At 40.2% G+C, this 15,000-nt stretch overlaps 2 protein-coding genes and 1 long non-coding RNA gene across 3 annotated transcripts in view; 1 reads left to right on the plus strand and 2 right to left on the minus strand.

Annotated features, from left to right (window-relative positions):
• LOC138971870 (uncharacterized) overlaps positions 1–1,007 on the minus strand; it is a 32,055-nt gene extending 31,048 nt beyond the window's left edge. Inside the window, exon 1 of the mRNA XM_070344707.1 lies at positions 932–1,007. Coding sequence (XP_070200808.1) covers positions 932–992 — 61 coding nt within the window. The 5' untranslated portion in view covers positions 993–1,007. The remainder of the gene's footprint in view (positions 1–931) is intronic.
• A 6,324-nt stretch (positions 1,008–7,331) lies between these two features.
• Positions 7,332–15,000, minus strand: part of LOC138971884 (uncharacterized) — an 11,856-nt gene continuing 4,187 nt past the window's right edge. The window contains exons 3-5 of the mRNA XM_070344726.1: positions 12,968–13,148; positions 11,288–11,344; positions 7,332–7,677 (exon numbers count right to left, since the gene is read on the minus strand). Of these exons, the coding sequence (XP_070200827.1) occupies positions 7,646–7,677; positions 11,288–11,344; positions 12,968–13,148 (270 nt within the window). The 3' untranslated portion in view covers positions 7,332–7,645. The remainder of the gene's footprint in view (positions 7,678–11,287; positions 11,345–12,967; positions 13,149–15,000) is intronic.
• Positions 13,156–15,000, plus strand: part of LOC138971888 (uncharacterized) — a 133,032-nt gene continuing 131,187 nt past the window's right edge. Inside the window, exon 1 of the long non-coding RNA XR_011457416.1 lies at positions 13,156–13,698. This is a non-coding gene — a long non-coding RNA (uncharacterized lncRNA). The remainder of the gene's footprint in view (positions 13,699–15,000) is intronic.

A 15,000-nucleotide genomic window follows, 5' to 3' on the forward strand; every position in this document is an offset into this window, starting at 1 on the left:
CTTGTCAATTTCACTGCCTTTGCCATGAGCGGTGGACTGACGATGCTACGAGTATACGGTCTTGCTGAAAAATGGCATTGCGTTCAGTTTCATTCTGTGAGTTCGACAGCTACTTGACTAAACATTGTATTTTCGCCTTACGCGACTTGTTCTGTATTCTGTTTAACTTTCTGAGCTTGTTTGTAATCCAAACATAACACATCCATATGTTTTTGGAATCAGGAAATGATAAAGAATAAGATGAAATCTTTTTTTGGATCGATTACTAAAATGCTTATCAAAGTACCTAATCACACATTTTTGTTAACGGTGATCACACTTTTAGATTCAGAATTTGATGAAGATTGCGATGCGAAAATTCGATTTTGATGACAACTTTAATGAGCAAACTCATTAATTAATGTGTAAGCTTCCGAGCTGCAATGCAATCCCATAGTCCGGAATTTGTCGAAGATAGGTTGGCTAAAATGTCAATCAATTTGATCAAAAAATGAGGGTGTGACAGTGCGGCCTCAACTTTCACAAAAAACGGATATGACGTCATCAAAGTCATTTATCAAAAGATATGAAAAAAAATGTCTGGTGACATGGCGTTCAGGAACTCAAAGCAAAGTTTTATGATCAGTTCAGTAGTTTTCTCTGAATCGCTCTACACACACACACACACACACACACACACACACACACACACACACACACACACACACAGACACACACACATACACACACACCACCACCACCACCCTCGTCTCGATTCCCCATTCATGTTAACACATTTAGTCAAAACTTGACTGAATGTAAAAAGCAGCTGATCAAAACCAGTATTTTAAAATGAATTGCCAAATTACTGACTTTTACCAGCGATAACAGACAGCTTTACAGATGAGTATTTAATGATATCCGCACACATTGACAAAACTCAAATCTTTACCTGTAATGAACAAGCAGCCGACCAGCAGGCAAGTGAGAGCAAGGCACCTGAATGCGTCCATCTCGTGTGGTCTGGAAGGTTGGAATGATCTGCCTGGTCTGCGCGACCAGCTCATCGTCACTCCCGGACGTGTAACGTCTCTTGAAGTTAGTGTCGTGACTTGTTTGGTTCAGTTTGTTTTGTGCGCCATTTCTTAGTAGTAGTAGTAGTAGTAGTAGTAGTAGTAGTAGTAGTAGTAGTAGTAGTAGTAGTAGTAGTAGTAGTAGTGTGTATGTGTGTGTGTGTGTGTGTTTTTGTGCGTGAGTGTGTGTGTATGTGGGTGTGTGTGTGTGTGCGTGTGTGTGTTTGTGTGCGTTTGTGTGTGTGTGTACGTATGCACGTGTGCACGTGTGTTTGCGTGTGTGTGTGTGTGTGTGTGTGTGCGTGTGTGTGTGTGTGTGTGCGTGTGTGCGTGCGTGCGTGCGTGAGAGAGAGAGAGAGAGAGAGAGAGAGAGAGAGAGAGAGAGAGAGAGAGAGAGAGAGAGAGAGAGAGAGAGAGAGAGAGAGAGGACGTTATTGGATGCTGTCACTTGTGTGTGTTTCTCAGGTCACTGTAAAGCGCACACAAAAGAAAATAACGACGTTGTTCGCACTAAATAAGCACTCATTAGTACTATTGCTAATGTAAGTGCTAGCTTGCTGTTGAAAGTTTTTTCCCAAAAGTTTTCCTTTCCATGCTGCGACTTCTGGCTTATCCAATTTTTTTTATATTTTATGAAACTATGAGAAATAGAGGAAGACGGTGTTTGCAAATAGGCTTCGATGGTTATGCACAAATTAAACTTCCACTTTGATAGCAAATATGTAAATGACCAGAAATTACTAAACTCTCTCCCCCGAAATCGGCGTATGGCTGCCTAAATGGCGGGGTAAAAACGGTCATACACGTAAAATTCCACTCGTGCAAAAAACATGAGTGAACGTGGGAGTCTAAGCCCATGAACAAAGAAGAAGAAGAAGAAGAGACTAAACTCTCTTTTGCATTTCTGATGGTTTTGATTTCATCCGTTGTGCCACGTAGAGCAGACTCAAGTATTGCGTCTTACCCTGCACCTGTCGTTTGGCTGTACGTTTCGATTGGTTTACCCGTTTCGTCTCTTCTTACGTTATGTACCCACCCTTCCTGCACGTTGCGATTGGTTTACCCGTTTCGTCTCTTCTTACGTTATGTACCCACCCTTCCTGCACGTTGCGATTGGTTTACCCGTTTCGTCTCTTCTTACGTTATGCACCCACCCTTCCTGTACGTTGCGATTGGTTTACCCGTTTCGTCTCTTCTTACGTTATGCACCCACCCTTCCTGTACGTGGCGATTGGTTTACCCGTTTCGTCTCTTCTTACGTTATGCACCCACCCTTCCTGTACGTTGCGATTGGTTTACCCGTTTCGTCTCTTCTTACGTTATGCACCCACCCTTCCTGTACGTTGCGATTGGTTTACCCGTTTCGTCTGTTCTTACGTTATGCACCCACCCTTCCTGTACGTTGCGATTGGTTTACCCGTTTCGTCTCTTCTTACGTTATGTACCCACCCTTCCTGCACGTTGCGATTGGTTTACCCGTTTCGTCTCTTCTTACGTTATGTACCCACCCTTCCTGCATTTGTGAGTTGTTTATGTAATCTAGTGTTCATTCTTTTAGTCTGTGAATCTTTAGTCATTATATTGGTTCTAGTGTTAGTTTTCTTAGGAGTGTTAGCAGCAGTCCTGAGTTTAATGATACTGATAAAATAGTTGTCTCCCTTGAGATAGAATAGAGAAATTGTTGTTATTTGTTTAGTGTCAATAAATGTTGTAAAGGTTAACGTTTTGGTTGTAAGTTTTTGTAGTTTAGTTTAATCTTAAAATACTTTCATCTCTTTCTGTTCATTCATTTTCACTCTTTGACTTTGTCTCAAATACACACTCAACAAGCATACATACACACTAAGTCATATACACACTCAACAAGCATACATACACACTAAGTCATATACACACTCAACAAGTATACATACACACTAATTCATATACACACTCAACAAGCATACATACACACTAATTCAAATACACACTCAACAAGCATACATACACACTAATTCAAATACACACTCAACAAGCATACATACACACTAATTCAAATACACACTCAACAAGCATACATACACACTAATTCAAATACACACTCAACAAGCATACATACACACTAAGTCATATACACACTCAACAAGCATACATACACACTAAGTCATATACACACTCAACAAGCATACATACACACTAAGTCATATACACACTCAACAAGCATACATACACACTAAGTCATATACACACTCAACAAGTATACATACACACTAATTCATATACACACAGATTGAGCAGACACGCACATAAATACTCAACAATAATATATTTTCAATAGTGGTGGTGAAGTCCAACCGCTATATTATTTTCATTTTTGTACAGAGAATTTATTCAAGATTATCTTAAACTGGGTGAAGGTTACAGTGTCAAATCTAAACTTTTAAAAGTGATTTAACTTCGTAGATTTGCCGTTCTATGTAGCCTATACTTTTGTTTTTTATTTTCTCTTTTTTTGTGTGTGTGGAATGAGAAAACGGTCGCCACGCTTCTTGACACGTCACGTGACTCGTGTCAAACATGCCTATAATTATAAGTACACGACAATTCATTCCGTCAGCCAGTCTTCGTTTTTCATTGACTATCATCATGGACGACACTCTGTATGACAACGTGTTGAACTATTTGAAAAATGGCACTTACCCTCTGACCGCGAAAGGGGAAAACCGTGATGTGACTAAAGTTAAAAAGAGACAGTTGAGAAAGACTGCTGCAAAATACACAATTCGAGAGGATGTGCTCTACCACGACGGAATCCTCGTAGCAAAGAGGAGCCAGGTTCCAGAGATAAAAAAATTTTTTTTTTTAAATGTTCCTATGGCCCTGTGGGGACAATAACGTTTTGTAACAATTAAGTTAAAAATAAATACTGACATAGCTCTACATTGGTTAGAAAAGAGGGGGACCAGTTCGAGAAGGGGCCTATTTTGGATGCGAGGGGGGGACCAAAATCGCCCAGGGGGACCAGTCGAAAACGAGGCTGGATGTCTAAGGGGGGACCATTATAGAGCAGTTTTTGCCACAAATTGGTCCCCCGGGGGACTACTTCAGAGGGGGGACCGGACCGGATCCTACACCGGCACAGCCAGCCAGGCAACACATCCGTCGATTAAGGGTTTCAGATGGCGATGCGCGTCTCAACCTAACATTTGACGTCGGAGAAATGTACAGTAAGCAGTTAAGAATCGCTTAACAGCTAGTGAGACCATTATTCACGAAGCACGGGTGTGTACACTAGTCAGATTATATATTGTTTTAATCCGTTTGAGCTGTTTTCAAAGACGTTTTCAATTGAAGGTGCACTTGTACATCTTGGTTTAAAAACCCTCAATCACTGGCAGACAAAAACGGGTGACCAACTATACACCGCCATATAAAGGCGGCGTAAAAACGGGAATTCCCGAAAAGGGCTTAAGAAATTATCGCACACACGCAAGCACGCACGCACGCAATCACACACACACACACACACACACACACACACACAGACACACACACACTCACACACACACACACACAAACACACACACAAACACACATGTAACATATCGCTATGTACGCGTTCACTGGACAATGGGAAACTACCCATTGTCGGCACCCTGACCATTCTGTACATCTTAGAATAATGTCCCTTGGACCGAGGCGGAAGTCAGACTGGCTCAAGTTGTCGGAATAAAGAACACGCACAGTTGAACGGCTCTTGTGTTTGTGTTTAATCTAAACACACACACGCGCACACACACACACACACACACACACACACACACACACACACACACACACACACACACACACACACACAAAGCGGGCTAACGCTTGGCCGAGCTTTAGTACGATGGGAATATAGGCTAACATTTTCAAAAGTAGGAACTGTCTCCGATCTGAAATTATGTCTCGAAAACGATGATTGGCCTCAATAGTTGCAGATCAGTGTTTTGAAAACAAGTGTTATTGACTTGGCTTGACAATAAAAGTGTTTTCTGTGAAAAGTATGATTTTGCACCAGTACATGATTACTGAAGGACCAATGCATTTGGAACAATATGAATATTCAATTTAAACATAAATGCCTATTTTTTAAAGATTTTATTAAACATAATATTTCATTTGTAAAGGATGTTATGAATGAAAATGGTATTATTATTTCTTTGGAAGATTTATGTCAAAAAGTGGGTTATAAACCATCCAGACAGTTCGAATACAATGCATTATGCACAGCACTTAAATCCAGGCGTACAGACACATTACCATATCAATATTTTACATTGCAGGATTTCATTGTTAATGGTGGTAATATAACAGCAAGTTTATTAGAACATGTTTAGTTGATTTTGATGTCCAGATTCCGAGTGCCTGTGATTTTTGGAAACGAAAACATAATGTTGATTTGGATAAGAGAACTGAACTGGTTACTGGCTGTAAACAGCACAAAAGAAGAAAGATTACGTCTGCTGCACTGGAAATTATTACATAGAATATATCCAAAATGGGATTACGAACATCGAATAAGTGTGAAGTTTGTAATGAATTAGACACCCTGGAACATTTCTTTTTTAGTTGCCAAGAGGTGATGAAGGGGTGGAAAATATGTAAAGATTTTGTTTATAAGAAAATACATGTTGCCATCATTTGGAATGAAGAAAATGTATTTTTGTGTTATTTAAGGGAAAGTTTGAAAAATGATTATATTTATTTTGTGAATTATTGTATTTTAATTACCAAAATGACCATTGGAAAATTTAAATATGGGAAAAAGTTAGATTTGGGTGTATTATTGGAAACTGAGCTGAACATTAGGAATAAATTTATGTTATGATCATTTTTATTTATCTATTTATTTAAACATAATAATTATTAGTTTACTGATAAAGTTTGTTGATTTAAAAATGTACACATTTGACTGAGAAAAGAAAAGACCTATGAAGAAGGTTTGCTCCAAGCCACACAAACACACACAAAAACAAAAACAAACAAAAAACAAAAAAGGCAAAAAATAATTGTAGTAGCAAACCTGCATGCAACTGAGGATAATCAAAAAAAATATAAAAAAATTTAAAAAAAATAAAAAAAAGTCTCTTTAAACACTGAGCAAGAAAACAGCAATGGAAACAAAGGAAACGACAAACCTCCTTTAAATCTGTTGCAGTAGATGTCCCCCGGAACATACACTTGGTCGTTGATGCGCAGTATGATGCGCACGCAGTATGATCGCGGACATGTAATAAGTAAGAGCGAGTGTGCATGTACCGAGAACGTTTCAGATGAATCATTCTCCAAAACTGGTTAACAAAAGTGGGAATATGGACCAAAAATAAAGCTTGATTAATTTGAGTTGAATTAATGATAACAAGGTTCTTTGTTATCCGAATGACAGTTTGCAAGAAAAGAAAAAGCAAGAAATACTTTTTCTGACAAATTACAGGGATCTGAGGGGGAAAGGGAGGGGGGGAGGGAGGGGGGGGGGCTGTTTCATCATTGTGACACAATTGTGTTAATTATGAAGTCATATTCAGTAATGGAATGTTGTGCTCATTAGTGCTTGGTAAGCATCCATAAGGAGTGTTTTTAAATTTCTTATTTGATTATTTTTCCATATTTTATTTGAATATTTTTTTTCTCAAAATATTGTTTTCATTTTTTTGGTCCAATTTTTTATTTTTTATTATCATTTTTTGTTTGTTTGTACATACTTACAAATAAACATTGGCACGTACATAATCATAATGGTGAGAAATTGGCTATGTCCAAGCACTCGGGGCCTGCATCTTCGCTGGTAGCAAAGGGCGTTACGAACGTACCCTTCCAAAATGTTAACTATACCTTTTTTTGTGTGAATGACGTCATTATTCACGACAAATTGTGAGAAAAAACCGTCACGCATCTGTATAGCTAGTTGATTAACAAAGGGGCAAACGTGAAAATGTATGCTTTTATTCAGTTGAATTGATGCTATTGCATTCGCTTATAATAAAAACGGCCGTTACGAACGCATCATGTGTAACACAAAACACTCTCTGAGACATCAAATTCGTCTGAAGTGTGTCCTCGGTTGAATGAATGCATTTTCTGCATCTTCAAGCTGCACTTGTTGACTTGATCGCAAAAGAATTAGTGATTGTAAAGAAATTCATTTAGTTACAGAGGTCGGACAAATCTAAGTGAGTGTGACCACATTCGATGCGTGCGTAACGCTGTTTTCAACTTCATTTTTTGGGGTCTCAAACACAAAGGAAATAACATCAATTGCACAGGAATGAACCTTTATCGTTTCACAAAGTGACTTTTCAACAAATCATCCAAAATCATCTTATCGTGTAAATGAACTGTAGCTTCAAATATATGTACCGAGCCTGTGTGAAAAAACAGAAATAAAACTCTAAAGAGGAACATCAAAAACTACAACAGCAAAAGGTCAATATGTGAAAGGTTTTGTTGATGTTGTTGTTGTTGTTGTTGTTGTTGTTGTTGTTGTTGTTGTTGTTGTTGTCGTCGTTGTTAAAATATGGTGACGTTGAAGTCTGTAACGTTTCATGTAACCAAGCAGATTTACCTTCCTTCTACATTCTCTGCACACACTTTTCGTAGATCTCTGCACAAACAGAAAAGAACATAATTATTGTTCAAGCAACGCTAAGATAATTCGACAGGAAATCAAATACACAATATCAAACGATTAACGATTATATTTGGCATTGGCCTATTAAAGAAAGCGGCAAAGTGCAAATATGAGGTAACACAAATGATTAAAAGTAAACAATATATATTTGGCGATTAGTTTTTAAACCTCTCTGTGTATGTGTCTTTGTCTGTCTGTCTGTCTGTCTGTCTCTCTGTCTCTCTCTCTCTGTCTCTCTGTCTCTCTCTCTCTCTCTCTCTCTCTTAATTTGCCTTGTCTAGTCTTGTCTTGTCTTGTCTTGTCTATCTCTCTCTCTCTCTCTCTCTCTCTCTCTCTCTCTCTCTCTCTCTCTCTCTCTCTCTCTCTCTCTCTCTTAATTTGCCTTGTCTAGTCTTGTCTTGTCTTGTCTTGTCTTGTTTCTCTCTCTCTCTCTCTCTCTCTCTCTCTCTCTCTCTCTCTTAATTTGCCTTGTCTAGTCTTGTCTTGTCTTGTCTCGTCTCTCTCTCTCTCTCTCTCTCTCTCTCTCTCTCTCTCTCTCTCTCTCTCTCTCTCTCTCTCTCTCTCTCTCTCTCTCTCTCTCTCTCTCTCTCTCTCTCTCTCTCTCTCTCTGTAAATAGCTGGTGTAGTGCCAATGCTATGCTTGTCCATCCAATAAAAACTAAAAGTATGGTAATTGCAACCAGACAAAAACACCAGATTTCTCCACTCAAACTTAATCTTACTATTGGTACGCAATCAATTGAATAAGTTCAACAGCATCGCGTTTTAGGGGTAATTATTGATTGTGAATTCAAGTGGCAGGCACAATTACAGCATATTTGCAAGAAAGTAGCCAAGAACGTTTTCCTCCTATCCAAGTTAAAGCAATTTACGGACAGAAGGACTCTGGAAATGTTCCACCATGCTCATGTAATGCCTCACATCAATTATGTTTCGACGCTCTGGGATGGCAGCAGTGATGTCCACTTGAAAAAGTTAGACTCTCTCTATCGTCGCTCGGCTAAACTCATCGTAAAGGATAATGCTCCAACAGATATGAAATTAAAAATGCTTAACTTTCTTCCACTGGAAAAGCATCTCAAGTTAAACAAAGCCATTTTCATGCATAAATTGTATTACGGTAAAGTGCCGATTTACATTACATCATTATTTAATAAAGCTACCGACAGATATATTTTTTCTACTTCTTTCCGCTTATCCTTAATACCTAGCCTGGACATGTATTCATATGATAGACAATATTTTTTTTTTCTCTTCATTATAGTTACTCTATCGTTACAGCTATTTCATTCACCTTTGCTATGTCTAGTAGTTTGTGCGTTTGTTTGCGTGTATGTGCGTGTGTGTGTGCGTGTGTGTGTGTGTGTGTTGTTGTTGTTGTTGTTCCCATAATTCTGTTGAATAATACCATTTTCAGCGGGACAATACATAACAAGTTAATTAATCCAACGCTCGATGGACAAAAGGCGAGAATTTACAAATTACCAATTACAGTACTAGTTTCCAGCACAGCAGCATTCGGCGCATATATAAGTGCTGAAGTTTTCTGACCTCCTTTTGTTGGTAAACTTTTTAACTTTTTAATTTTTAATTTTTCAATTTTATCATTGTGTGTCTGTGCGTCCCAAGAACAGATTGTAAGAAAAGGCGTAGCCTTAAATCTTAATCCTTGGTAAATAAAGTTCAATTCAATTCAATTCAATTCTCTCTCTCTCTCTCTCTCTCTCTCTCTCTCTCTCTCTCTCTCTCTCTCTCTCTCTCTCTCTCTCTCTCTCTTCTCTCTCTCTCTCTCTCTCTCTCTCTCTCTCTCTCTCTCTCTCTCTCTCTCTCTCTCTCTCTCTCTCTCTCTCACACTTCGCGGGTGCGCGCACGCGTGCATGTGTTAGTGTCTGTGTGTGAGTGTCTGTTTGCCACCGACGGTGCAATGGTTAAGGTATACAACATCAACAAACTGTGTCAACTAACCAAGCATCTATCTAACCAACTAATCAACCAACTAATTATCCAACAGATCAACCTACCCACCCAACCGCAAACTAAATAAAGTAGCCAGCCATTAAAAAGTCAGCTCATTGCAAGATCTGCCTCGCCATGTGTACACATATTCTAAATGCACTTCATTATATTTAGTCAAGTTTTGACTAAATATTTTAACATCGAGGGGGAATCGAAACGAGGGTCGTGGTGTATGTGTGTGTGTATGTGTGTGTGTGTGTGTGTGTGTGCGTGCGTGCGTGTAGAGCGATTCAGACCAAACTACTGGACCGATCTTTATGAAATTTGACATGAGAGTTCCTGGGATTGATATCCCCATACGTTTTTTTCATTTTTTTGATAAATGTCTTTGATGACGTCATATCCGGCTTTTCGTGAAAGTTGAGGCGGCACTGTCACGCCCTCATTTTTCAACCAAATTGGTTCAAATTTTGGTCAAGTAATCTTCGACAAAGCCCGGACTTCGGTATTGCATTTCAGCTTGGTGGCTTAAAAATTAATTAATGACTTTGGTCATTAAAAATCTGAAAATTGTAAAAAAAATATTTCTTTTATAAAACGATCCAAATTTACGTTTATCTTATTCTCCATCATTTGCTGATTCCAAAAACATATAAATATGTTATATTCGGATTAAAAACAAGCTCTGAAAATTAAATATATAAAAATTATTATCAAAATTAAATTGTCCAAATCAATTTAAAAACACTTTCATCTTATTCCTTGTCGGTTCCTGATTCCAAAAACATATAGATATGATATGTTTGGATTAAAAACACGCTCAGAAAGTTAAAACGAAGAGAGGTACAGAAAAGCGTGCTATCCTTCTTAGCGCAACTACTACCCCGCTCTTCTTGTCAATTTCACTGCCTTTGCCATGAGCGGTGGACTGACGATGCTACGAGTATACGGTCTTGCTGAAAAATGGCAGCTACTTGACTAAATATTGTATTTTCGCCTTACGCGACTTGTTTTCTGTTTGTCCTCGACTAGCCTCGGCCCGCATGAAAACCTCTAAGCAGGTGACTTCTATAAATTGCAAGGATTAGGTTAAACAATTGTATTACAGGGGCAGATCAAGGGGTAATGGAGGTGGGGGGGGGGGGAACTGCGATTGGGGTCCAGCGGCCGCCTAGGCCTCGATGAGGTCGAGCTAGGGAAGCACTGGTCAGGAAGATATTGTAACTTTATGAGGTGCATTGTAGGCCTCTTCTGGAAGAGAACAAGGTTAACACTGCTGTAAATCTATTTCCATTTTTTCGGGTGTGTGTGTGGGGGGAGGATCGGATCCGTAACCCTGGAACACCCCCCCCCCACCTCCCCCGTTGGATCCACCCCTGTATTACATAATGTTTGGTTCCATTTTGGGCCGAAGTAGGTCAAGTCTCATCTTGCAGCTAACATGATATGTAATGTAATTAAAACTTGGCAAGGCCAGAAAGGTAGTACAACACCTACCAAATTGTTAAGAATTGGTCGTTATCCCCGACAAACGTATCTAGCTTATTAGTCATCAAGCAAAAAAACAACCAACTATCCAACAAACTATCCAACCAACTATCCAACCAGGCCATAATGGATTGTTTACCTATGTACGCTTTCAGGCTAGCGATTTCATCTTCATGCAAGGTTCCATCTTTGTTGTCTGCACACACACACACAAAAGATGGTCAGGATATTATTATCATGTCACAATGCGCAATAAATATATTTAAGGCGTGCATGTGCTTTTATCATGTGTCAGGCTTGTACACTCACCACAACGTGAGACGCACACACTGAAAGAAAGACACAGCCATGGAGGACACAGCCTAGCAGACACGTACAGACAGGCAGGCACACAAACACACACACACACACACACACACACACACACACACACACATTCACAAACACACACACACACACATTCACAAACACACACACAAACACACACACACACATTCACAAACACACACACACACACACACACACACATATTAACAAACACACACACACACACACACACACACACACATTCACAACACACACACACACACACACATTAACACACACACACACTCACACACACACACACACACACACACACACACACACACACACACACACACACACACACACACACACACACACACACACACGGACACACATTTACGGAAGCACCGGCTGAAATGCAAAACAGCATTGTGGGCATATGCAGCACATGACGGTAAGCCATGAGCCAGACTCCAAAACTATCCGGCATTTGATGCCAACAAACCAAAAACAGAGTGGAAAATTAATAAATATAAGCGGCAACTTGATGAGAGTCCTTCTGACTTAAAATTTGCCATGTACAGAGCAAGTGTTATGGCTGAACGCGGGAGCGTGTCTGCGCAAAAAATGTCATATACTGACATGGAAGGGAGGGGGGAAGGGGGGGGGGGATGTGTGTGTAAAGACGCCTCAACTTCAGTTCAACGAACAGAGTGAAACGACCTTGAGGCAGAATTTTGTTCAGTTCGACAAATCTGTGCAACCAACAAAACTCCCGCTTGAACTTCATGTATTAGACCAATGCAACAACATCATCGAAGACATCTAATGTGGACTGGGTGGCCGAGTGGTAACGCACTTGCGCTCGGAAGCGAGAGGTTGCGAGTTCGACCCTGGGTCAGGGCGTTAGCAATTTTCTCCCCCCTTTCCTAACCTTGGTGGTGGTTTCAAGTGCTAGTCTTTCGGATGAGACGAAAAACCGAGGTCCCTTCGTGTACACTACATTGGGGTGTGCACGTTAAAGATCCCACGATTGACAAAAGGGTCTTTCCTGGCAAAATTGTATAGGCATAGATAAAAAAAAAATGTCCGCCAAAATACCCGTGTGACTTGGAATAATAGGCCGTGAAAAGTAGGATATGCGCCGAAATGGCTGCGATCTGCTGGCCAATGTGAATGCTTGATGTATTGTGTAAAAAAAAAAAATATCCATCTCACACGGCATAAATAAATCCCTGCGCCTTGAATATGTGCGCGATATAAATTGCATAAAATAAAAATAAAAAATAAAAAAATCCCTGCGCTTAGAACTGTACCCATGGAATACGCGCGATATAAGCCTCATATTGATTGATTGATTGATTGATTGAAGACAGACCCGCTTAGTCTTGAGCTTGCATCGATTCCAAAACTCTGACGGGTCTCCTCCAAGCAAACTGGTCAACACATATTTTAATGAAAAATGCTAATTGTAGGAGATTTTTTTGGTTTTTAACCGATGATAATGTCTTACCATCGTTGTCATCAAAAGCAGCCTGGTAGGTAGCCCTGGTCAGTCCAGACTGCGAGTTGACCCCAAATTCCTGACAGGTTTCCTCCAGACTCAGGATTATTGGCTGGGGCAACTGGTCAGCGCACGGACACAGCTCTGTCTGTCTCTTGCCCACATTCGACTTGAACCAGTTCTTGACCTTCTGTTGACCAGGCACACAGTGTGAGTCAGTGACCATACGAATACTCAATGTCCATTTTTGCTGATGAGTTTGCCCCGTGTACTGACTGAATGACGCGATCTCAACAACTCACTAAGTCACTAAATCTATATAGCTACCTCAATTCTTTGATTTACCGTACTTATATGAGTGTGTGTGCCTCTGTGCAGGGCCGGACTTAAGTAGGGTGATGGGGGTTCGTTATTCATTGTTTGTCTGTGCACTTAAAAAACCGTTGGGTCGATATACTTGTGAATATATTGTTTTGTCAATAACAAACGTTCCAACAACCTACCTTTAATGGTTTTTTATTTTGAAATCTAGATTAAAGTATGAGCAATCTGGCGCATTCTGGGAGTATTTGTTATTTCTCATTTCTCATTTCTCATTTCTCATTACTTTATTGTCCCATCGCTGGGAAATTCGGGTCGCTTCCTCCCAGTGGAAAGCTAGCAGCAACGGAGTCGCGCTACCCAGGTGTCTGCGTGTTTAGGTGTATTCAGCCACCTGCACTTATGGCAGAATGACCAAGGTCTTTTACGTGCCATTGTGATGACACGGGGGTGGGACATGGCTTCCGTCTCTGGGTCTGCACATAAAGTTGACCCGTGTCCGTCCCGGCCCGAATTCGAACCTGCGACCTTTCGATCACAAGTCCAGTGCTCTACCAACTGAGCTACCGGGCCCCCAGTTTATGAGTTTTAAAGGCAACATAAAATGTTAAGCATATTTTAAACATACAACAATTTTTTTTTTACTCTTGGAGGAGGTACATTGTCAAGGCAGTGGGGGGGGAGGTCAGGGCTACAGGAAACTCCCCCCTGGGTCCGGCCCTGTGTGTGTGTACGTGTGTGTGTGTGTGTGTGTATGTGTGTGTGTGTGTGAGTGTGTGAGTGTGTGTGTGTGTGTGTGAGTGTGTGAGTGTGTGTGTGTGTGTGTGTGTGTGTGTGTGTGTGTGTTCCTTACATTTCTAACTACTTCTCTCCCCTGTTCCTTCCCGTGTTATGTTTCCCTCCATCTTTTTGGTTCTGAGCTGTTTTTGCTTTTGCTTTTTGTTTTGCCTTGTACAGCAATAGCATTGACACCAAGATCATCAAGCAGGAAAAACAAGGTAAAGAATGAAAAAGACGCCACTATGAGCCGTAGGCTTGTTGTTGTTTTCTTAATTATACATGTATGTACAGTTCATGAATATGTAAACAGTAACAAAACATTGATTAAAGCAGAAGTGGGTTTTTGTTCTGACAGATTGCATGTGCCTGTGCCACAGTGCCACTGATCTAAAAATAGAAGCCGATGTGTTTGATCTCATTTTCGCCGACTTGCATAGATTCTTCTCATATGCCGTGTTAGTGGCATGTAGCTTATCATCCACATTACCAAATGATGAGTTAGTATACAATTCCCAGCGGCTAACAGAAAACAAGTGTTATTCCGATAACGTACCAGCTAGACCAGTGAAGACTGACTCGATCGACTCTGTCATACGTAGCAGACTACACTGAAATACGACTGCATCAGTTCAGTAAATGAATGGTTTCCGAATTATTATTTCAAGGCAAGAACAATCGTAATCGAAAACGTGTAGGGTTCAGAACGTTCTTACCATATAATTATAAGACTTATTACCAGCCTGCCTCATGCGTGCAGACTCAGTGCAGACTGCAGTGGTTCGATTGCCCTAGCCTAGCAGACGACATAAACCCCGCTCAGCAAATTAACATGTTGGGCAAATGTGAACATAAAAACGATGGGGATATAATACGTGTAGGGTTCAGAGCATTCTTACCGTTCATATTTAGTATCAGACTCCCCGATGAGAGAAGATACAACA

This window comes from Littorina saxatilis, linkage group LG7, assembly GCF_037325665.1.
Source record: "Littorina saxatilis isolate snail1 linkage group LG7, US_GU_Lsax_2.0, whole genome shotgun sequence".
In the NCBI taxonomy this organism is placed as follows: Eukaryota; Metazoa; Mollusca; class Gastropoda; order Littorinimorpha; family Littorinidae; genus Littorina; species Littorina saxatilis.